Genomic DNA, 25,080 nt, shown 5'->3' on the forward strand with positions numbered 1-25,080 from the left:
TTTTATCCTAGTTGATTGAAAAAAAATAATAGGTGGGTTTTTTCGACTAGATTTTATAGGAATTTAGTCTATAATGAATTTTTTCATAAATAAAAGATAAAAAAATCAAATACGTTTGAAATCAAGTAGATTTCCCAAGCACAAATTCATTCAATGAAAACAAAAAAAACCAATAGACTGAAGCAATAGACAAAATAGTGCAATGCATATATAGAGAATTCAAAGTAACTCGATATATGATTCCTCAGCATGATAAGTTCCACTTCCCAGTAGCTTCTGTGCACCTCAATTTTATTCCATCTTTATCTACATGAGGTTCTACAAATTATGCAAAACCAATATCTAAACCAGAACCAAAGTAATACAATTATGAAGACAAATAGAAAAACTTTCAATAAACAAAACAACCTAATGACAAAAGAGATTATGCATACATGAGCCCATTGACATGAAAAAAGAAAATATTTAGAATTAAATTGAAAAATGCCCAATTGCATGGCAAACCAAATTAGTTCAATGGAGAAGACAGGCCCAGCCTTGCCCAAGGGCAGCCTTGGCGACTGCCTAGGGCCCAAGGGAAGGTGGGTGATTACACGCATTTCTATGCATGTAATTGTATCTAAAACACTATAAATAAGTTAATCCTTAAGTTAATTATAATGTAATTAATCCATTTTTATTTATTTTGTAGTAAATAAGCGGAGTTGTGGATTTCGGATGAAATCGTGCGAAAATGAAGCTAATTAGGATTACCGACGAAAAGACGAAGTTGTTGACACGATCAACCATGGTCAATGCAAGTTTGAGAGCGAAACCCGACTAGTCACTTGACAATATATATGGAAATATTCGAGATTTTGGATGAAGAGGAGAAGAAGAAAATTGCAGAAAAGAAAGAGAAGGTTGTATTAATTAATCATTAGCTTGATTAATTAATAAGCATGTTGACTTCCAACCATTAGCATGCAGCACCTTACTTAATTGGAACTTAGTTTAATTAAACCTTACACTTAATTAAGCTTTGGTTTCAATTAAGCATGTCTGCTGCCATCACGTGCCCATTTCTTCCTTCCTTCTTGGCCACTCCCATGATGCCACGTGGCTGTCCTATCTCCCTCCTCACTCTCAGCGATCTGCAGCCACAAACCTGAATTAATCCCATCATATATTCTCTCTTCCTCACACTGACCACGAGGGAATTATCCATATATATACATCCTCCAACAGTAGCCGACCGGGAGGGGATATACTCTCTCACCCAACCATCAATTATCGAATTCCCCTTCCCCTTCGACCACCAGACATACTCCGGCGCCGCACCACAGATTCCTTCAATTACCCATTATTCTCTCTACCATCACTCCCTCTCCTCTCAACTATTCTTCATCATCACCACCCAAAGTTCATCAATTCTTCATAATTCCAGATTTTGAGGTACAAGAGAGAGTATAATTCCAAGCTAGTCATGCTCACTCTCTAGTGTAGTTGTGATTAGTCTCGGTCTCTTCCTCTTTTCTAACTCTCTTCTTGCTTTAATTTTTTTGTAATTGATGAATTTCTTTGTGGGTATGTTGATGGATTGTGAGTAGTTTCTTATTTGGGTCTAGGGCTTGAAGCCCTAGCAATTTTTATCATGTAATGACATTAATTTTTGGTGCTTAATGAAAGTGTGTTGTGGTTTTTGTTTATGACTTTGCGTAATTTTCGATGGGAATTTGTTATAAAAATTGGCCAAATTTATGACTAGTTCTTGTCCTCATCATGAAATTCATTTAATTAGTGGCTTAATTTTATGAATGAGCATGTTGTCGTGAGCAAATTGTCAGTCTCTAAAAATTGACTTAATGCCATTTTATGCATGTTAGGAGCCCTAGTCCGGTCTTAATGTGTGTGATATGAGAATGTGAATGCCCTAGCCCGGATTTACATTATTTTCGTACTATGAGAATGTGAATGCCCTAGTCCGGATTTGCATTATCACTCTAAGGCCCTAGTCCGGCTTAGAGTTAGGGATTGCGCCATTTCCCTTTTGTTGTGTGCCAAAATTGTGTTGTTACGGTAAATGATTGCTAGAGTGGATGCCTTAGTACCCAAAATTTTATCCATTGTTTTCCAAACCTTTAAATTTCTAGCACTTTACTTTTTTGCAAATTTTAATTTTCTAGTTTTTAATTTCCAAAACCAAAAATTAATTCCCCCAAATATTTGCTCACATTTTTCATTGTAAGTACCATAAGGCCTTGAGCGTACCAATTTATTTTGGTGAGTTCTTGGCTACTTTTTGGCTTCGGGAGACCTAAGCCGTGCATGTGTGAGACTTGGTGTTTCACTTAGCCATTTTACTATTTTTTCTTTTAGTTTAGCAAGTGACTTTTGTGACCCATAAACCATTGGATTTGAGTTAGCTCAAGATCCCCGAGGTACGATATTTCCGGGTTTAAATATTTCCCAATTCTTTGATGACCGTGTCCTTGTTGCGCGTAAGTTGCATTTTAGGCATCAAATCAAATGGCGCCGTTGCCGGGGATTAGAGTGTAATATCTCTAATCCCTTGGTTTTAGGTGGTTAGGTCACTTGCATTATTTTCTTAGTCGTAGTTAAATTTTCTTTGTGTGTTTAGCGTAAAAAAATAAAAAATAAAAAAATTGGTGATTGTTTGTTTTAGTTTGCTTATTTTTGTTTCTTTTTACTTGTGTGATTTGTTTGTTGAGACATTGTGGTTATTTCTATCGAAGTGACGGGCCTTGTATTACTTTGTAGTACATGTAAGACATGAGCATCGATAGCGATCGTCACTTGGCTTGACTTGTTTGCTAGCTTTTTATTATATTTTCTAATTAGTTAGTTTCTTGAGTTGTTAGCTTTTCACTTATTCTTTGGTTAATTTATTTTATTTTCTTGTTTAATTGTTGTCTTACCTTATCTCATTACATCCCCCATTCATTGTGAAGCGTGAAATTGGATTCAAGTTGCTTATTTTGTGAATTCTTGAGTATTTCTTACGTGGTCATATTTTTGCGAGGTGCATGAGTGAAACTCCAAAGAGACAAAGAGGTCGTCCAAGAAAGCGAGCACCTCCTAGACCAAGAGTACATCCAAGAAGCCTTTCACCGAGTCCATTAAGATCACAACCTACAAACACCATGGGGGAGCGAAAGACAATGAGGGAATACACTAGTCCCACAATTGTTGATCATCCTTCTTGTATTGTGCTCCCTCCATGCGAGCATCATTTTGAGATCAAGCCAAGTACTTTGAGCATTCTACCCATATTCCATGGCATGCCCTCAAATAATCCCTATGATCATATTGCGGAGTTTGAAGAAGTGTGTACTACCGTTCAACTACATGGTCTCAATCCCGATGGTTTAAAGCTTAGATTGTTCCCTTTCACACTCAAGGACTATGCGAGGAAGTGGTTAAGTAAGTTGCCTCCTAGATCGATACGCACATGGGTTGAGATGCAAGAAACTTTCTTGGGAAAATATTTTCCTCCTTCAAGAACTTCCAATGTTAGAGATGAGCTTGTTGCATTCCAACAACTCCCACAAGAAAGTTTTAATGAGTGTTGGGAGCGATTCAAGGACTTGGAGATGTCATGTCCTCACCATGGGTTAGAGAAGTGGTTCCTTGTGGACAAGTTCTATAGAGGATTGATGCCGGATCAAAGGCAAAGGGTTGACACTTTTAGTGGTGGAACTATTGCAAGTAAACTCCCGGATGCCGCTTGGGACACATACGAGGAGCTTTCTCTCAACTCCCTTCAATGGGATGATCTTGATACAAGGAGACGGCAAGTGCATAACAAGGAGAGTATACCTAACCGAGGTGGTATTTATGAGGTTCAAGGGACATCAACCGGGCCTTCTATGCATGAATTCAAAAGGTTAGAAGGCAAGATTGACCAATTTCTAAATCAAGTTAACCGGAACCCTCCTCAAGCACAAGTCAAGATGGCGACTTCTACACCATGTTTGCTTTGTGAGAGCCTAGCACATTCCACTCAAGAGTGCCATTTATCTTCTCAATATCCAGAATTTATGGAGGAGCATGTTAACCAAGTGGGTAGTTTTGTGCCAAGGAACCCAAGAAATGATCCATACTCCAACACTTATAACCCCGGTTGGAGAAATCACCCCAATTTTTCTTGGAAAGATCAAGGTGGAGTTTCTAATATGCACCCAAGAGGAAAGCAAGGCTTTGGAGGCAACCAAGGCCAAGGATCATCCAATTTCATGCCCCATGGCAATGTGCACCAAGGAAACACTCATTTTATGCCTATTTCTTCACAAGGGCAGCAGGCATATATGCCTTATTCTCATGGTCAAGCCACTTTTTCACAAGGATTCCAAGCTCCAAATGTCTTTCCCGGGTTTACACAAGGTATTGGCTATAGTGGTAGCAAGCTTCAAGATAATTCTAGCTCATCATTTCAAGGTCCAAATCAAGGCGAGAGCTACAATTCCCCACCTATTCTTCAAGGCATGCAGATTCAAGCTCCAAGTGAACCAAAGAAGCCTAATTTTGAAGAATTGATGGGTGAGTTCCTCAAGGTTCAAACTTCTACCAATGTGGAGACCAAGCAAAACATCTCTTCACTAGCTCAAGGGTATCAAAGTCTACAACAAAGCATGACTAAATTAGAGATGCAAATGGGCCAAATAGCCACCAATTTGAGTGAGAGACCAATGGGAGCTCTTCCTTCCACAACGGAGAAGAACCCGAAGCATGTAGCCAAGGCTATTACTACTCTTAGAAGCGGGAGGACATACGACAATAAGGTATATTTACCTTCATCTTCTCAATCCCCTTTGCATGTGAATGCCCCATTTAATGCTCCCTCTCCTACTATATCACCTTCTCTTGGTAATTGTGTTTCCCCTTCCACACATGTTCCCAACTCTACCTCTCTACATTCTAATGATGATTATGTGTTGGTTGAGGAATATGATAGTGATAATCGTGATATGCATGATGGTGCCACGAGGGAAGAAAATGTACCTCGTGGCAATTTGAATAATGATTATTTGCATGCTTTTAATTCAAAGGAGGATGGGAACCGGGGGGAAGAAAATGTACCCCCGGGAATTGGAGTGGGTGATGTGGCTTTGAATGCAAAAGGAAGAAATAAGGGGGTGGATAAGGTAGCCGGAGGGGAAGAAAATGTACCCTCCGGAGGAGTTTCTAATGTTGACAAGCCTCACACAAGCCAAGCTTCGGTTTCTCCCACTTTTATTCAAGGCAAGACTACAAATCCTTCTATTGTGCAACCGATGGTTTCTAGAGATATTGTAGATCCTAAGAATGGGAATTCCATGGCTCTTGATAATTTGGGTGAGGCTATGAAGGCTAGGGACCCCAATGAAGCCATAAGTAACCCTAGGGATCCATCAAGTGGTCAAGCATCTACTCAAGCTCAAAAGCCAAGAAAGGGTCCAATTTGTGTGCCTCCTCTAGATATGACGGATTATGAGATTCCATTGCCTTATCCTCAAGTGAAGCGGAAGCAAGAGTTAAAGAAGAAGCAAGAAGCACAAACGAAAGAGTTCATTGAGTTGTTCAAGAAAGTCAACATCAATATCCCTTTGTTGGAAGCCATAAAGCAAGTGCCTTCTTATGCTAAATTTCTAAAGGATGTGTGCACAAACAAAAGAGCATTCAAGGAGCATGAACAAGTTTGTCTAAGTGAGAGTGTATCAGCTATTCTTCAAGGAAAATTGCCTCCTAAACTTAAAGATCCCGGTAGTTTCACCGTGCCATGCACTATTGGGTCAAGATTCTTTGACAAGGCGATGTTGGACTTAGGAGCAAGTATTAATTTGATGCCATATGATATTTATCGAACACTTGGTCTTGATGATCTTAAGCCTTTAAAAATTTCATTGAAAATGGCGGATAGGAGTATTGTCTACCCAAGAGGGATGCTAGAAGATGTGCTTGTGAAGATTGATTCTCTCTATGTGCCGGCGGATTTTGTTGTTCTTGACATGGCTAAGAGTATTGATGTTGAGGAGGATGAATCTCCTATATTGCTTGGTAGAGCATTCATGGCCACCGCCGATACCAACATTAGTGTAAAGAAGGGAATCTTGACGATGACCGTTTTTGATACTACTATTGGCTTTCGAATTTTTGATGCCATGAGAAGTCCTCTTCACTTAGGTGAGTGTTTTCGGGTAGATGTGGTTGATTCCATGGTGGAGAAGACTTTCATTGAAACAAGTGCCAAGGATTCTTTAGTAGCTTCTATTATGCATCATGGAGAAGAGTTCAATGACAAAAGTATTGAAGAAGATGATTCCACTATTGAAGTTGCTATGCCCACCTCTTCCTCACACACTCCTATTAGCATGCTTGATTTTCAACCGAAGTTGTTGCCGTCTATTATTTCTCCTCCTACACTTGAGCTAAAGCCTCTCCCATCTACTCTCAAGTATGCATTTTTGGGACCTAATGACACATTGCCGGTGGTTATCTCCTCCAAGCTTTGTGACGTTGATGAAGCCAAGTTATTGAAGGTGTTGAAAGAGCACAAAGGAGCTTTGGGGTGGACTATAATGGACATAAAGGGAATATGTGCTAGCAAGTGTATGCATCACATTTACATGGAGGAAGGTAGCAAGCCCTCTAGAGATGCTCAAAGAAGACTTAACCCTCCTATGATGGAAGTGGTCAAGAATGAGGTGACAAAGCTTCTAGATGCCGGTGTGATTTATCCTATTTCGGATTCAAAATGGGTTTCTCCTGTACAAGTCGTTCCTAAGAAAGGTGGAATGACGGTGGTGAAGAATGACAAAGGAGAAGATGTTCCTCAAAGGGTGCAAAATGGTTGGAGGGTATGCATAGATTATCGGAAGTTGAATAGTGCTACTAGAAAGGATCATTTCCCTCTACCTTTCATTGACTACATGTTGGAGAGATTGGCGGGACATTCCTATTTTTGCTTCTTAGATGGCTATAGTGGATATAATCAAATTGTGATTGCTCCCGAAGACCAAGAAAAGACGACTTTCACTTGTCCTTTTGGTACCTTTGCTTATAGGCGTATGCCCTTTGGCTTATGTAATGCTCCGGCAACCTTCCAAAGATGTATGATGGCTCTATTTCATGATATGACCGAAAAATTCATGGAAATCTTTATGGATGATTTTTCGGTTCATGGTAACACTTTCGATGATTGCCTACACCATTTGACCCTAGTCTTGAAGCGTTGTGAAGAAAGCAATTTGGTCTTGAATTGGGAGAAGTGCCATTTCATGGTGGAAGAGGGCATTGTCTTAGGTCATGTGGTTTCTAAGAGGGGAATTGAGGTGGACAAAGCAAAGATTGAAGTCATTGAAAAGCTACCTCCACCGGTGAACATCAAAGGTATAAGAAGCTTTTTGGGACATGCCGGCTTTTATCGAAGATTTATTCCAAATTTTTCCAAGATATCCAAGCCTCTATGTGATTTGTTAGCAAAAGATGCTCCTTGGGACTTCAATGAAGCTTGTCTCATTGCTTTCAATGAAATCAAGAGACTCTTGACTTGTGCTCCTATTATGTGTGCTCCCGATTGGTCACTCCCATTTGAGTTGATGTGTGATGCTTCCGATTTTGCCTTAGGGGCGGTGTTGGGACAAAAGCATGGGAGATTGATGCATGCCATCTATTATGCAAGTAGAACCTTGAATGAAGCTCAAGTGAATTACACAACAACGGAGAAAGAACTCTTGGCTATCATATTTGCATTAGAAAAGTTTCGGAGTTATCTCTTGGGTTCTAAAGTGATTGTGCACACGGACCACTCGGCATTGAAGTATCTCTTAGCCAAGAAAGACTCCAAGCCAAGACTTATTAGATGGGTTTTGCTTCTACAAGAGTTTGACATAGAGATTCATGACAAAGCCGGCAAGGAAAATGTGGTAGCGGACCATTTGTCAAGACTTATTGATGGGGGAGATGATTGTATTATTCCTATTGTTGATTCATTTCCGGATGAGCAACTCTTTACTGTTACATCAAGGGAGCTTCCATGGTTTGTTCACATTGTCAATTATTGGGCAAGTGGTGGTACATTTATTCCGGAGGATTGGGACTATCAAACCAAGAGGAGATTTAGAAGAGATGCATGTCGGTATGTATGGGATGACCCTATTCTATGGAAAGTTGGTCAAGACGAAGTTTTGAGAAGATGTGTGCCACAATGGGAAGTTCCTAATATTCTTGAGCATTGTCATTCCCACACTTGTGGTGGACATTTTGGTGGAAAGAAGACCGCTTTCAAGATCCTACAAGCCGGCTTCTTTTGGCCCACATTATTCAAAGATTCTCATGATTATGCCAAAAAGTGTGACCGATGTCAAAGAGTGGGGAGAATCACCTCTAGAGACCAAATGCCTTTGACTAACATCATTGAGGTGGAAATCTTTGACACATGGGGAATAGACTTTATGGGGCCCTTTCCTAATTCAAATGGGTTTGAGTACATTCTTGTTGCGGTGGATTACGTGTCAAAATGGGTAGAAGCGCAAGCAACTCGGACTAATGATGCTAAGGTAGTTCTTAAATTCCTCCAAGAGCACATCTTTACTAGATTTGGCACACCCAAGTTCATCATAAGTGATGGTGGTTCCCATTTTATCAACCGAGCATTTGCTTCACTTTTGAAGAAATATGGGGTTAAACACAAGGTCGCCACTCCCTACCACCCGCAAACAAGTAGGGAAGTGAAGGGAATTCTAGAGAAGACGGTGAATAGCTCAAGGAAGGATTGGAGTACCAAACTTGATGATGCTTTGTGGGCATACCGTACCGCATATAAGACCCCTTTGGGCATGACTCCATTCCGACTTGTTTATGGCAAGGCTTGCCACTTACCCGTAGAGCTTGAGCACAAGGCATTTTGGGCAATAAAGCAATTAAATTTTGATCTAGCCAAAGCGGGTGAGAAGCGAAAATTTGATCTCTATGAGTTGGAGGAAATAAGAAGGGAGGCTTATGATAGTACCAATTTGTTTAAGGAGAGGACAAAGGTAACACATGATAAAAGACTTGTTGAGAAGATCTTTGAGCCTCATCAAAAGGTGCTCCTATACAATTCTAAGCTTCATCTTTTCCCCGGAAAATTAAGATCTCGTTGGAGTGGACCGTATGAAGTGGTTGAGGTATTCCCACATGGAGCTATTGAAGTCAAGAACTTAAGGAATGGGGAAACATTCAAGGTCAATGGGCATCGCCTAAGGCCTTACTTTGACCATACTTATGAGGCTTGTAAAGAGGTGCAATTCCTTGATGACACCACTTTGAAGTGAGAAGCAATATGAGATAGACCGGCTTTGAGGTCTCTAAAAAGAAGCGCTAGTGGGGAGGCAACCCCACCAAATTTTGAGAGTTTGATTATCCTTTTTATAGAAGTAGTAGTTGAATAAGGCCTTTTTGGCCATGCTTTTGGAGGTTGGGAGGGTATGGAGATGGAGTTTGTTTTTGGGAGGAGCTTGCTACTCCTGTTGTGGAGGATTGGAAGCTCCAACGACCACAATCACTTGAAAATAGAAACTTGAACCATTTAAGCACCATGGAGCCTAACTTGGAGCATACGCAAAGGAAGTCAAGGCTTATGCCTTGAGGTTGGTGTCTATTGGTCTTCTCCGAAGGTCGTGAGCTATGGGATGTCTACAAAGGGGGTTTTCGCATTTCTTCTCCGCATTTAGATTTTTTTCATTTTCATAGTTATCTTTTGTGCCTACGCCCAGACTTCACTCTCATGCCTAAATCCGACATGGATTTGGCTTTCGAGCTCACTTTGCAACATTGAGGACAATGTTGGTTTTAAGTGTGGGGGTGAGGGCTCGGGCGCCTATGAAAAAAAAAAAAAATTAGATTAGCTTTTTGTAATTATATTTTAGTGGTTAATGCCTTTTCCAACCCCAATGACGAGACATGGACTTAACTTGTTATGATTGTGGATAGATTGAGCATGATCTAGGACTTTGAATTTGTTTTGTGATTGAGTGTATATGTGATCTATGCTTGATTATATGTGTGCACATAGCCTATGTTAGGTTCGTTCATCATAGTTAGAGAAGCATATAGATTATTCGATTAACTTGCATGCCTTATTTGTGAGATTTTGAGCCTAATATATATAGTGTATGCATCGTTCATTCACTGATTCTTTCATGTGTATACAGTTTCATGACATTGCGTATCTAGAACTTGCTTAAGACCTCTCGAGGCTACTTTTAGCTTGCGACAGGATAGAAAGGATTGAGGCAATTAGGTTAATACCACCATGGCCAAAGGAGCATGTGTCCAAAGATATTTATCACTAGATTGCCACTTTGAGCCGCCTATTTATATATTTAGCCTTTTTATTCATTTGCACCACAAATTCCTACCTAGCCTATACACTTTTATCATACCCTTCCATGGTGGTTGGTGAAGCGATTCGAGAGAATGGATTTATGTTTGAGTGCTTCAAAAGAAAAGAAAAGAAAAGTCAAAAGTGTGAGGTTACAAAAGAATAAGCGTGGGGTGAGTGATTTGTTTAGAAAATAAAGTTCTCCAAAAAAAAGAAGAAGAAGAAATTGTGAAAATAGAAAGAAAGTTGAAGGAAAAGAAAAGTAGAAGAAAGAAAGAAAAAAAAAAAGAAGTAAGTTGTGTGAAGAAAAAAAAAAGTTATTATGTAGTATAATGTGTGTTGTACATTGGGATTAGAGTGAGTGAGTTAGCATTTGAAAGCAAAGTCATATATCTCTACAAGAGAGAGTTGCTTCACCGATTTTCATGGACTTTGTCTTTCCCTATCCTTCATTTCTATTAGCCACTTACCCTTAGCCCCATTACAACCAAATAAAAGACCTCTTGATCTTGAATGTTGTGGGCTACCTAGTGGAGATGAGATCGAAGAGCAAGCATATGGCAGCGCATGTTGTGAAATGGCTTTTGAGTGAAACACATATAGCCCCTAAACACTTGAGCGGTAATATTTAGTGCACCTATGTGAGTTTAGTGGGTTATGTTGGGTCTTCTATATGCCTATTTGATTGTGGTGGATTGATTTGACACATGGTCAATACATGCATATACTTGAGTATCTATTACATGTGCATTTCAATTGCCTTACAAATTCAAAAATCTTATGTTGTGCTTACATCTACTTTATGGTCATATACATAATTAGTTCTCCGAGGGTTATGGTTGGAAAGGCTAATACTACACTTCTTTTATGTTTATGAGTTATTAGATTTTCGGATTATATTTCATTTAGTTTGCTTGAGGACAAGCAAAGTTCAAGTGTGGGGGTGTGATTACACGCATTTCTATGCATGTAATTGTATCTAAAACACTATAAATAAGTTAATCCTTAAGTTAATTATAATGTAATTAATCCATTTTTATTTATTTTGTAGTAAATAAGCGGAGTTGTGGATTTAGGATGAAATCGTGCGAAAATGAAGCTAATTAGGATTACCGACGAAAAGACGAAGTTGTTGACACGATCAACCATGGTCAATGCAAGTTTGAGAGCGAAACCCGACTAGTCACTTGACAATATATATGGAAATATTCGAGATTTTGGATGAAGAGGAGAAGAAGAAAATTGCAGAAAAGAAAGAGAAGGTTGTATTAATTAATCATTAGCTTGATTAATTAATAAGCATGTTGACTTCCAACCATTAGCATGCAGCACCTTACTTAATTGGAACTTAGTTTAATTAAACCTTACACTTAATTAAGCTTTGGTTTCAATTAAGCATGTCTGCTGCCATCACGTGCCCATTTCTTCCTTCCTTCTTGGCCACTCCCATGATGCCACGTGGCTGTCCTATCTCCCTCCTCACTCTCAGCGATCTGCAGCCACAAACCTGAATTAATCCCATCATATATTCTCTCTTCCTCACACTGACCACGAGGGAATTATCCATATATATACATCCTCCAACAGTAGCCGACCGGGAGGGGATATACTCTCTCACCCAACCATCAATTATCGAATTCCCCTTCCCCTTCGACCACCAGACATACTCCGGCGCCGCACCACAGATTCCTTCAATTACCCATTATTCTCTCTACCATCACTCCCTCTCCTCTCAACTATTCTTCATCATCACCACCCAAAGTTCATCAATTCTTCATAATTCCAGATTTTGAGGTACAAGAGAGAGTATAATTCCAAGCTAGTCATGCTCACTCTCTAGTGTAGTTGTGATTAGTCTCGGTCTCTTCCTCTTTTCTAACTCTCTTCTTGCTTTAATTTTTTTGTAATTGATGAATTTCTTTGTGGGTATGTTGATGGATTGTGAGTAGTTTCTTATTTGGGTCTAGGGCTTGAAGCCCTAGCAATTTTTATCATGTAATGACATTAATTTTTGGTGCTTAATGAAAGTGTGTTGTGGTTTTTGTTTATGACTTTGCGTAATTTTCGATGGGAATTTGTTATAAAAATTGGCCAAATTTATGACTAGTTCTTGTCCTCATCATGAAATTCATTTAATTAGTGGCTTAATTTTATGAATGAGCATGTTGTCGTGAGCAAATTGTCAGTCTCTAAAAATTGACTTAATGCCATTTTATGCATGTTAGGAGCCCTAGTCCGGTCTTAATGTGTGTGATATGAGAATGTGAATGCCCTAGCCCGGATTTACATTATTTTCGTACTATGAGAATGTGAATGCCCTAGTCCGGATTTGCATTATCACTCTAAGGCCCTAGTCCGGCTTAGAGTTAGGGATTGCGCCATTTCCCTTTTGTTGTGTGCCAAAATTGTGTTGTTACGGTAAATGATTGCTAGAGTGGATGCCTTAGTACCCAAAATTTTATCCATTGTTTTCCAAACCTTTAAATTTCTAGCACTTTACTTTTTTGCAAATTTTAATTTTCTAGTTTTTAATTTCCAAAACCAAAAATTAATTCCCCCAAATATTTGCTCACATTTTTCATTGTAAGTACCATAAGGCCTTGAGCGTACCAATTTATTTTGGTGAGTTCTTGGCTACTTTTTGGCTTCGGGAGACCTAAGCCGTGCATGTGTGAGACTTGGTGTTTCACTTAGCCATTTTACTATTTTTTCTTTTAGTTTAGCAAGTGACTTTTGTGACCCATAAACCATTGGATTTGAGTTAGCTCAAGATCCCCGAGGTACGATATTTCCGGGTTTAAATATTTCCCAATTCTTTGATGACCGTGTCCTTGTTGCGCGTAAGTTGCATTTTAGGCATCAAATCAGTGGGGCACCATTTTTATGTGTGTGTGAGTAATTTGCAATTATATGCTTTGGAATGTTAAAAAAAATTAAATAAATTTATTCTAGAATTCTAGACGCTGCATGTTTTCTTCTTTTTCTTGTTCTTCTTCTTCGACTCTTCAAGTCATTGAGAACTCAAAAAGTCAAGCATCATTATAGCAAGGCCTCTAACTCTCTCCAAAATGTTGAAATCAAACAAATTTCTCTTTAAATTTAGGGTTTCAAAAGTCATTCAATCTCTCAATTCATTTTCATTGTTTGTCCCTCCAGCCAATCTTTGTCATATCTGTTTTTCATCTCCCAATTTTTCTGTTCTTCTATGGTGATTAGCCAAATTTTTTGGCATTCCATGATCCAGGTTGAGTTATATATCAATGATCAAAATAGTTATTGGGTGTTCTTTAATTTTGAAATCCTGGGCATTAGAAGTTATGTTGCTTGTTTTTTGTAGTTTTATTGATTATTCTAAAAACTTGTTAATTCGAAACTTTTCATAGCCAAATTAATCTCATAATCATCCTCAAAAAAATCTCTAGATGGCTTTGGGCACCAAAAAAGAATTTCGCCCTGGGCATCAAGAACCTCAGGACCGACCCTGGGAGAAGAACAGAGGGGTTACTTGTAACCATAATTGCTCAGATACCTGCAAGATTCAAAGAAAACCACCGGAAAAAAAAATCAATGAGGTAGGAAACCCGATGACAATTATCAAGGTCTGACCTCAAGTGAATCTACAAACTGTCAGTCGATTTGATAATAATTTCTCCTCCTTTTGGGTTTGATTCTGCTCTGCTCTTCTTTCTATGTTTGTTTTCACCTTCCGTGTGAATTGCAAATTGGGATCGTGAGTCTCCATTTGTGTTAAGATCGTGCCCCTGACAGTTCTCCTTTCGTTTGGAGATTGTGGGCAACTGCGCCCAGTTTTTTTTTTCCTCTCCCCTGCTACACAATTCTCTTCTCGTGGTCTTTGTTTTGGTTGTTTTGTTTTAAATTACCATCATATCCTTTGTACAATATTTACATATGTGTGGAGTTTTAATAAACCATGGGCATTACAGGTACTTCAAAAATTTAACCATTCTGCCTAAGAATTGGCTTAATTAATAAAGATTTAATTTCTTAATTGAAATGACAAATTTATTCTTGCACATGAGGGGTTTTTGCCAAAAATAGCATTTGGATCAATATCAATTAGTTTCGCAAACCACAGGGGTAAAATTAAATATTTTTAAATCACAAGATTAATTTTGAGTATCAGTCCAAACCACAAGAACTATTTATAAATTTTTGAATAATTAAATCTTTTTTCTATTTATAATTAAATCTTTTTTCTTTTTTGAATAAAAAAACAAGGCTTTTGAGGAAAGTATTAATAAACTATTGTTTATAATTGTAATTTTGTATTATGGTGTATCAGTCTTTTAATAAATGAAGCAAACGTAGGGTAAACAAATGATTTGATAAGGTGGCAATAGTAAATAAGTAATATTTTTTTGTCAATGTGTTTTTTCTTTGTCGAACATTTTTTTTTTTTTTAAGAATATCAAATCGATATATTAATAATAACTCAAGCCAGAAAGGACCATTACATATCCTCCATCTATCGTCAATGGGTAGATAAAGAGTGGTAAACCATAGCGATACATAGATTAGATCCAATCATTTGACGGTACCCACGCTCACTTATTCAAGAAAGCCTATAAACAATGTTTCAACGACATGTAAATAGGCAAAGGAAATAAAACCTAAATAAGACCCAGCCTTAGAAGGCCCGCCCACTCCTCATGAGGCCCAAGATAAGGCCCGAAGACCTCATCCCAGTCCCAAAAGGAGTAAGCCAGCCCAAACGGCCCAGCCAATCTTGGGGCTGCACGATCTTGACCTAGCAGCTCTGTACCAAGGGCTACACCGCCACCCAACGCCGGGACAACCACCAAATCGAACAACTTCAAGTGTAAAACCAAGCCATTGAACAGCGAATATGGTCAGAACCAGATTGACGAAACTGGCTGGATTAGGAATCTGATCAGCCAAACCAGCAATTCCGGTGTCGATAGCAGCAAAACCATCCACCAGAGCAGGAGCCAGTCACCACTTTGAAGCACCGCATCCAAAAGCCCCTCTCCGTCTGTGGAAATCAGCCAAGCCCTATAAGAAGACCGTCGCCCAAGTCCGATCGCGGATATCCTCCCTAGACCACGGACCCATCCCCGCCATGGTCGTAATTTGAATCTAAGCCAATCTGCAAACTACCAAGCAACTCGCAGCCCTATCTTCCTCGCAATGAGAAATAATGGTGTATGGAGGCGACGGAGGTCTCCTTTGAAGCAACCCTAAGGAGGTGCCGCTAAAGCTTCGAGAGAAAAAGCTCTCGACTTGCATAGCTCTTTTTCTTTTACTTCAAGAAATGCACATTTGTCGAACATATTTTGTTGTCTGACAATAAATACAAAACATAAAAGTTGTAATAGTTCAATAAAGATTGCAAAGCGTGTCTTTTTTAGCTATTTTATTGTTATTTGACTCACATAATGAGTTTACGACCACATATACATATAGGTAGTAGGACGTCAAATATCTACACTAATTATTCTCATGTACCGACATGACAAGTGGAGTGATCCTATGACTAAGAAGCTTTCAACGTCAACATTTAAGATACTATCACACAATGATCATAGTACAATGATCAAATCTTTCTTCAATTTGAAGCGAAAATATGAAATAGTCTGTTGGGGATATCGATCAATTCTCATGTGTTTTTCAAAAATGATTTCCAACTTGTTCAGAACCTCATACTACTGATCTAATAATACAATAAAAAAACTTTATTTCGGTCCTCAATTTTATAATTAGAAATAATGACTATGAGAGGTTTATAACAAAATCTTTAAGAACATGCCGGATATTGAGGAGAATCGATCTCTTTTGAAGTTCATATGAACATTGAAGAGACAATTCGACCATACATGAACATTGAAGAGACAATTCGACCATACATGAGCTCTGATCATCGAAGGGAAGACATCAAAAGGAAAGTCGAAGATGACTCCTCTACCATGAAAGATTATAAACAATTTGATAATGACTTAGCAAGGAAAACATGAAAGAAAGAAAAATAATAATCGATTCTAATACATGCAGGATCCGGCTCCTCTAAAGTGAGGAGATTGTGAATTTACGTCAATTTCATTAAATCTGGACTCTTTGTCTAATCTAATGGTTATTATAATTGACACATCACTCTTCCATCAATTTTTAGTTTTTCATCTAAACCTCAGTTAACTCTATCGTTAACTCACAAAAAAAAAAAAAGTAACTGGGGATTTCTTGTCAACGTTTCTCCTCTGCAGATGTGTTTCCTTTTCTATTTTTCTTTCCTTCCATGGCTGCACACCAACCATGCTTGGAATAACTTCTTGCAATTGTGTTCATTAATAAATTCATCAAAAAATTTGGGAAGTTAAGTTTTGGTATGGTTTTGTTTCGCAGGGTGCAAGGCTTTGTAATCTTGTTATTAATACGTGCTTTATCAATGTGATTCCGCAATGCTTTATGCATATTGAGCCCCTAGTGGAGAGGGTCTCCGTTCTTTCAATCATCCATTGCCTTTTGATTGTAAGTACCTAGCTGCAATTGTGTTTGATCCATAGTCTGTTTTTTATTTGTTTGAGATCTTGATATAGATTATATATCACTTTCTTATTCAGAGTATTGGCTTTAATGTGAATCGAAATTGGGTTTATTCAGGTGGTAGCTAGGGGTTCTGTGTTCTTTGTGCTTTTCGTGAACAGATTGATATTTTAATAGCATCTTCAGGAGGGGCTCTTTCACCATTGAAGCTTGTCCTGAGATTTCTATGCATTAGATTTTGACTTTGTTCTTTTTAATTTTTATTTTTGAACTTATTAAAGGTGATTGATTTTGTTTGGTCTTTGTTAGACCAATTCATCTGATGCTATATGCTATTTCTTAACGAGTTTATGTTATTTTATGCATGGTTGGTGTGCAGCCATGGAAGCAAAGAAAAATAGAAAATGAAGCACAAGGAAGGAACTTGATGCAGAGGAGAAACGTTGACGAGAAATCCCTAAATTGGGGATTTTTTTTTTTTTGAGTTAACGGTAGAGTTAAGTGGGGTTTAGATGAAAAACTAAAAATTGATGGAAGAATGATGTGTCAATTATAATAATCCTTAGATTAGACAAAGAGTCCAGATTTAATGAAATTGACGTAAATTCACAACCTCCTCACTTTAGAGGTGCCAGATCCCTGCAATTAATAGTAGACCAGCTTCATAGAGTGACAGATTAGCCCTACCACCTAATCTATCCCAACATGAAACCCGATCTACATTTATGTTCATGTATAGAAAGGGATTGCCGGTTTACAAGCAACCATTAATCATCATGTGACTTCTCTCAAGTTTTGAGAAGTAAAACGAAAGGGTAGCTCTCAAAAACCATCTGCCCAACCCCACCTTTTCCCCCTCTCAACAAGACAGGCACGTGGGAAGGGGCATGGCCTCCGCAAGCAAACACATACCAGTTCACATCTATACACATAAATCCAGTTCAATTCCGTCAAAACCACACAGCCCATATAATCTCCAACGCTGGCTTAGCTCAAGGCACGTGATCGCTGGACAGCTTGGCCTATAATGGCACTGGATCGTCGCATTTGGTATATGTCTGTTCCATTTCCAAACTCATCTATTTATCATTATTTATCTTCATATTGTCGGGATCCGATGCTTCCGACACCGGCATTGACTAATCAGACTAATGACTATGACCTTGCTTCATCTCGATCACCTCTACTTATATTGGAGTCATGCCATATGTCATAAGTCATAACCTCAAGACCCCCGGTTCCGAATCACATCCATGTTGAATGAGAATAAATTGTCGAGTTTAGTTTTTACTTGATTTAGTCTTTAGTTATAACAGAGAACGCAACATAAATGTTGAACAACATAATAGAATTTCCTTTTGCAGTAAATTGACACGTTTCGTTGATGTAACAAAAGGCCGGTCACGTACCAGTGCTTCATTGATATAGACTCGAACAAAGAAATACGCGCAAGAATAAGCTTCTTATCAATTGATTTGTTTTGAAGTGTTTGCTCAATGATTCATGCCAACAGTGTAACTGTGTAAGTCTAACATGAAAAACTAGAGAAAGTATCAATTGGCAAGTTAACACCTTCCAACGGGGAAGGGTTTAGGTATGAAAAGTGCTTGAAGGATTGAAATGTGCAATATATGTTTTTATTTATGTTGTGTTTCTGACTAATAATAATCCACTTTCTCAGGACAAGTTTGATTTGATACAAGGCGTCTACTAAATGGTGGGGGAATAAATGGTGGAGGAGTACATCTCAATAGTGCCCAGTTGACCCCTTGGAAAAATGGGTGTCGTTTGATAGCTGATGCACCCATTAACGATCCCAATCGCCTGTCCGGGTCCTTGGCCAAAAGCTGTGAGATGAGGTCCTTTGCCGTAGAGGGCACGGCAGGTTCTTTCGGAAGCTCCAAGGCTCGAGCAACAATATTAGCCAGGGTTAGCTCATTGTCCACACCCTTGAAAGGTGTCACACCGTAGAAGAGTTCAAATATAAATATCCCTAATGTCCACCAGTCCACCGCACTACCATGCCCCTCACCGGACACAATCTCAGGGGCCAAGTATTCGTGAGTCCCAACAAAAGACATGGACCGGACGTCAACAGGCTCGGCCACAAACTCAGGTCCGTCCCGATGGCCCTGCTTCTTCTTCTTGCGCTTGCTCTTCGGGTGGAAACATGACACGGCAGGAACTATACAATTTGGAATGATGCATGAAGATGAGGTAAAGCGAGGTGGATCAACTGCATAGTCTTTTTGAGGGGCGGCGACTGGAGTGTTTTGATCAGAAATTATATGAGCAGCAGATGCAACATCATCGCATTTCAATGAGAGGTCAAAATCTGTGAGCATGATGTGGCCATCGGATCGAACTAAAACGTTTTCGGGCTTGAGATCACGATACACAATTCCCATCATGTGAAGGTACTCTAGAGCTACAACCACTTCAGATGCATAGAACCTAGTCAAGAGATTAAATACAAGTTAATAAGTCAAATTTCACATGATTTCTTAAATCATAATCCCTTATTCATAGAGCACTATGATAGATATAAATAATCTAATTAAAAGATGACATCCTACAGCGGGTAATGATAGTTTTAAGAAACTAAATCTATAAAAGTACATGATTAAGCATAATGTTGCAAATGATGATCAATCATTAAAAGAAACAAGTAATCTACAACATCATAATTGACTCCTTAATAACACATATCACAGCAAAAAAATCTTGTTTCCCTTGAATTAGTATATTATGTTAGGTCCTTTACTCAAAAAAGAAATTATATATTATGGTAGGTCATAACCAACACATTTCTGTTGTTACCTACAGAGTCAAATGGTTACTAGCTTTGCTCGTTTCTGTGCTTTCCTCTCCAAATTGGTGCAAAACATATGATTGATAAACTGCAAGGCCTACAACAACTTTATATATTCATATTACCTGACCAACCTTATCTTTATATCAGTAAAACAACTCTTGGTAGCTCATTGGCCCCCATGCTTTTAAAACCATTAGTTGCAAACACTTTTGGAAGAAAAAATGATGAAGGGTTGGTAAAATCTTTATATCAGTTTCCAAAAGAAGAAAAAATAATAATGATAAAAAAGAAATTAACTTGGCATTTTTCTTGGTAGTAAAAGAGAGAGGAATCAATTTACCTGGGTTCTTTTTTGTTTTTGTCAAAATCTCTTTGGATTACTAATAACATTGCCTGTTTTTCACCTACTTTCTACCGTCTTTTACCTTCCTAAACAGACAAAGCTGATCAAAGCAAATATAAACTACAGGACCAGTGGGCCTTATCACTAGATTCCCTACAGTACTAGTTTTTGAGTTTTTCGCATAAAATTCTATAAATAGTCTGAGGTATGAACCAAAAAAGCAAAAAAGAAAGATAATAGGGCCACATGGCAAAAGAAAACTATTGGGGCCACTATTCAGAGAGATATCATACGTATCCCTTGTTTCATGTAAATGAACCCAGAAATCCTGCTTAAATTAACAAAACTCTCAAAAGATGAGGATTCATGTTTTCAGGGATCTGTTTGTTCCATTCAAGCAACAAAAGCCTAGACTAAGAGGTCCACAGTTTGAATGTGAAATATTGAGAGAATAGAAAATAAATAAATAAGATTGTTTGCATTAAATCTTTCTCATCGATCTAATGTCATGAAACCAATGAACATACATGTCTTAAATTATTAGGTAGTCTTAAATAATTGGGTCAGCTTGTAGGTATCAAAGTGATTCTGATTTTAAAATCATTAGTTGTTGCTCAACCAACTACAGCAACAGGGCAGAGGCAGACACTGTTATCTCCAATTATAGTGAAGAGACACACATTTATCAATAATACACCCAACCAAAAAAAAAAAAGGAGTAAAAAAAGAAACTACATCCCAATGAATTCAAGTTTATGAAAGCCTAACCCATCCCTGAACCAAAAGGTCTTACTTATCAGAAAACGAGTCGCCCTAAAAACCACAAGGTACAGACATATGGGTCGCTTTAGCTTTAAGGTCATTACGTCTTTAACTGCACAACCCACTTTGGTTACATGGTGTAACACATTCCAACATGTATGCCAAATTCCAAAAGAGCAACTAATAACGACGAAAACATAATGCAGTACTATAAAAATAATTATGAAATAATATAATAACATATGCGAATGAGGCAAATAGTTTTTAGCAGAATAAATGCACAATCTTCAACCAAAGTTCACCGTCCACCTAATTAATAATAGTAATGTACCATCTTAAACCCTCAAATTCTCTTTGTTTCTTTTTTTTCAACTTGAGCTAGACTCACTGACTGTTCACAAATAGACCATTTTATAATTTCATACAACGTGCAGTACTACATGTTCACAGATTTGATACCCTCCTAACTTTGTACTACTACGTGCATGTAGTTACTAATTTATTGACAACGAGTCAACATAGGTGCTTTTCATTCTTTGAATCTCACTCTTCTTTCTTCTTTACAAAACAGATATTAGCCAAAAAGTAATTGACTTTGTTTTTTTTTTTTTTTTTTTTTTTTGAAAATTAACGTAATCGACTTTCTTTAACCAACAATGAGCCACGTGGCAAACCAGGCGGCTCCTCAAAATTTAACCCCATCTAGAGAATCCAGCGTACTTCAGACACGCCGTAAATCCCGTCTCACTCAATCAAATCGCGAAAACAACCTATGCGACTGTGACTAACCGCTGGACCCCACCGGTTTCCCGGTTTGGTAAAAAAAACAGTGGTAATTACTAATTACTCGACCGAAAAAAGAGACGGTGATTATTTACCGCAACCCGTAATCTAAGCCCTCCAATTATTTTTTAAAACCAAGGCAGTAAAAACAAGAACCAAGACAGTAAAAAAATTTAAAAAAATAATAAATAAACAGAAATAAAAAGAAAAGCAAAGGGGGGAAGTGCTGACGTGCGCACCTGACGGCAGACTCATGGAAGCGTTTCAGAGGCTGGCGTTGTCGGAGAACATGGAGGTCACCGCCGGGGCAGAACTCGGTGAGCAAGAAAAGCCAGTTGGGCGCGTCTATACTGGCGTAGAGCGTGGGCAAAAATGGGTGCTCCAACAATTCCAGTATTTCCCTCTCTGTCCTCGCCCTCCCTTCCTTGCTCCGACTAATCAGCTCCTTCTTGTCCATCACTTTCGCCGCGAACACGCACCCCTTGCCGTCGCCGGACTTCAGCTCGGCCAGGTACACCGACCCGATGTCGCCGGAGCCGAGCCGCTCGGAGAATTTGAGGTCCGAGAGGGCCAGCTGCCGGGTCGGGGACTCGGATCGGATCTTGTGGATTGCGGACCAGCGGGGGTCGGAGGACGGGGCTCGGGGCTTGGCGACGAGGGAGCCGAGGCGAGCCGAGGAGGAGCACGAGGCGGTTAGCGTGGCTTCGGAGCCGGAGCTTGTGCTTCGTTTGGATTCGGTGGCTGCAGTTGTGGCCGTGGAGGTGAAGCTGATGCTCTGGAGATCGTCGGCTAAGTCATCAAGCCACGGCTCCATTGTTGGAGAAACTGAGAGAGACTAGTCTCTCTCTGTGTGAGGGAGGAAGGGAGAGAGAGAATGAGAGAGATTGTGTCCGTGTGAGAGTGAAGGTTTTGAAGGGTGGCGAGAGCTTTGTTTTGGGCTTGGAAAAATGGATATGGGTGCGGGTTGCCTGGGAATATGGGTGCAAAACCAGCCCGACCTTTTGTCAACCTTGCCTTAACAGTTGACATTTTCATTAATGCATTATTTCCTAAAAATCATGCCATATTTTCTTTTTTTTGCCAAGAAGATAATGCTGTACAATCAACCTAGTCACAAGATGACCAAAGAATTTATCGTTATTTATCTCATCTCTTGATATTTAATTCTATGTCAAGATTAGAAATTTTAATTTAACCGAAATTCTAAACTAGTATTTTATTTTTAGACGAGTTAAGATTTGACTAGAACAATACGTATATAATCGACGAATTAATAGACTCTCTATTTTGGCTCCTTAGCTATTTTAAAGAGTATGTTTAGTTTTTTTATCTATTTTAGCAGCTGCACTAGACTCCTAAATGAGGTTCTCTATAATTTGAAAAATTCATTTTAGTTATTTTATGTAATTTATAAATATATTTAAACTATTTAATCTACATTTAAAAAGTAATTTAAAAAGTAATATAAATTTAAAATTAGCTAAAATAGATAACACTGATAAATACGTATTTCTAAAATAGCTAAACAAAATGACATTTTAGCTACTTTGGCTAAAATTTAACTAAAAAATTACTAGCATTGCTACAATCTTATTGCTCATTTACTAGCTCTTTTTGGAGCTCAGAGTTAGCCGAGCATAGAAGAAAATCTTCACCTACATAATGCTCCCAATTCCTAGACCCAAAAAAACAAATCAAAAAGAAAAAGCTATATAATCAAATGTAATTATTGGAATCAATTGACATCAAAAGTACCTGAATTGGTCGATGCCATTTAATCAAATTGAATGGCTACAAGAGAGAACCTCCAAACGCTAGTCCAACTGTTAATTGTTTCTATCATGCCTTGATTATCTCCATTAGCTTGTTCACCTCCATAAAGTTTCCATCATACCTTGATCGTATCAATTAGATCCGCATTAACCCTTAATTTTCTCATTTAATAATTAGGACTTTCCTTTCCTAATGAAGTCCTTGTGCAGCTGTGCATTATTTTTGGTTCTTTAATTTCCTCCACAATCTATCTTATCTTTTCTATTTTTTGGTAAAGTAGTGTTTATTTTTATTTTTTATTCAATGGTATAGTAGTGTTGGAATTTAACTCCACCAAAATGCACCCTTAAATGCATGGAGCAGATAGCCAACAATAAACAATTGTCTACCAAAATGATCATTCCATCACCCCAAGCGGTTCTTTAGACCGGAAGAGTTTCTAGTGTCTCATGACAATAGATTTGATCTCCTCAACTTTGATACATTAGAGGGTTTTTTTTTGGGCATGTTTAGGATTGTTTCTAGTAGAACTAAATTGTTTTTGAATTAGTAAAGAAAATTAATTGTAATATATAAAAATTATATAAAAAAATATAAAATGTGTCTTGGAGTGTCTTAGGGGCACTTCAAAAGTGCTTCCTCATTTAAAAGCGTTTTTATCAAATTTAAAAAGCACTTCTAAGTCTTTTAAAAACAATTCCAAACAAGTTCTTAATATTTCTTTATATATAAAATTAAAAAAAATCATCAGAAAATATTAAATTAAGAGAAAAATAGTGTAAAAAGAAAACCCATGTGGAGATGTGTGATTTGCCCATTCTAGGAAGCATGGTTTCCTAATTAATTTAACTTGGGTAAACGATGCGAACCCGCACGAGACGAGGGGGTGTTTCTCGAGACCAGAAAGTTGTAGTTACTTTGGCAAAAGCTTGGATGCATGTGGTGAGGAAAATAGTAGTATATTTTGCAGAGAGAAGAAGGATGTGATAGAATTCATAATTATGTAGGGCACATTTTATATATTAAAATCAGAGGCTTAGCCTTAAAGTAATACTTAGCCACCTAGGCGCACCAAATGCTTCTAATTGTATTCTATTGCTACTAAATTAGGTTAAGATGTGTTGTTTTTTTTTCTTAATTTGCACTCTGAATAAACCAAAGGATGTATAGACAAGACAAGTGCTTCGAGGTTAAAATCTGTTGCTTTTGGGTGACCACAACTTTATGGCTTATCCATGTTTTTCACAACCGTCTCTTCGTGTTATGGAAATGCACTATTGTAACTTTTTCTTACTGTTTTTGCTTTTAACTTATTAGCTTGCTTAATGCATGGGATCTTTTTTTATGTTTTATTAAGCAAACTATTGTCTTAGTTAATCATAGTCATCGATCAAATTTAAAAGAAAAAACAATCAGTCTCGTCATCAAAAAAAAAAAAAAAACAATCAGTCTCAACATGAATCTAAATTAAAACTAAACTGATACTTGTTGTATTCGTTACCCATAATCCAAATAAAAAGTCAATGGAAATAAGGTACTTACTAATAGCGTCGAAAACACAAAACCTAGCAACCGCTCTGCTAGGGTTGAGATTGAAAATTCTTACTTTCAATTTAGAATTTCATCCAGGATTATGGATGTCTTCCCCTTCTTGGAGCTTGATCGGAAGTCGTTGGATCGGGAGAGCTTGGATTCTTCTTCTTCTTCTTCTTCTTCTTTCTCCTCGCTGGTTAGGCAACAATT

At 38.2% G+C, this 25,080-nt stretch overlaps 2 protein-coding genes and 1 non-coding gene across 3 annotated transcripts; 1 reads left to right on the top strand and 2 right to left on the bottom strand.

Annotated features, from left to right (window-relative positions):
* Window positions 1-782: 782 nt before the first annotated feature.
* On the top strand, window positions 783-9,857 carry LOC112202653. Its single transcript, XM_024343653.2, has one exon. The coding sequence runs from the start codon at window positions 3,027-3,029 to the stop codon at window positions 9,291-9,293; it is 6,267 nt and encodes a 2,088-aa protein (XP_024199421.1). The 5' UTR covers window positions 783-3,026; the 3' UTR covers window positions 9,294-9,857.
* Window positions 3,510-3,616, bottom strand: LOC112168524. Its single transcript, XR_002924285.1, has one exon. It is a non-coding gene; the product is annotated as a small nucleolar RNA R71 (small nucleolar RNA).
* Window positions 9,858-18,474: 8,617 nt separating the features above from the next.
* On the bottom strand, window positions 18,475-22,513 carry LOC112166303 (serine/threonine-protein kinase D6PKL2). Its single transcript, XM_024303107.2, has 2 exons — window positions 21,804-22,513; window positions 18,475-19,315 (listed from the first exon to the last, which is right to left on the bottom strand). The coding sequence occupies exons 1-2, from the start codon at window positions 22,376-22,378 to the stop codon at window positions 18,520-18,522; spliced, it is 1,371 nt and encodes a 456-aa protein (XP_024158875.1). The 5' UTR covers window positions 22,379-22,513; the 3' UTR covers window positions 18,475-18,519.
* Window positions 22,514-25,080: the final 2,567 nt, after the last annotated feature.

Source organism: Rosa chinensis, chromosome 5, assembly GCF_002994745.2.
Source record: "Rosa chinensis cultivar Old Blush chromosome 5, RchiOBHm-V2, whole genome shotgun sequence".
NCBI lineage: Eukaryota > Viridiplantae > Streptophyta > Magnoliopsida > Rosales > Rosaceae > Rosa > Rosa chinensis.

Coding starts and splice junctions, on each gene's coding strand:
- LOC112202653 (XM_024343653.2), top strand. CDS start 3,027: ATGAGTGAAACTCCAAAGAGACAAAGAGGTCGTCCAAGAAAGCGAGCA.
- LOC112166303 (XM_024303107.2), bottom strand. CDS start 22,378: ATGGAGCCGTGGCTTGATGACTTAGCCGACGATCTCCAGAGCATCAGC. Junction 19,316..21,803: donor TTCCATGAGTCTGCCGTCAG/GTGCGCACGTCA, acceptor TCTCTTGACTAG/GTTCTATGCATCTGAAGTGG.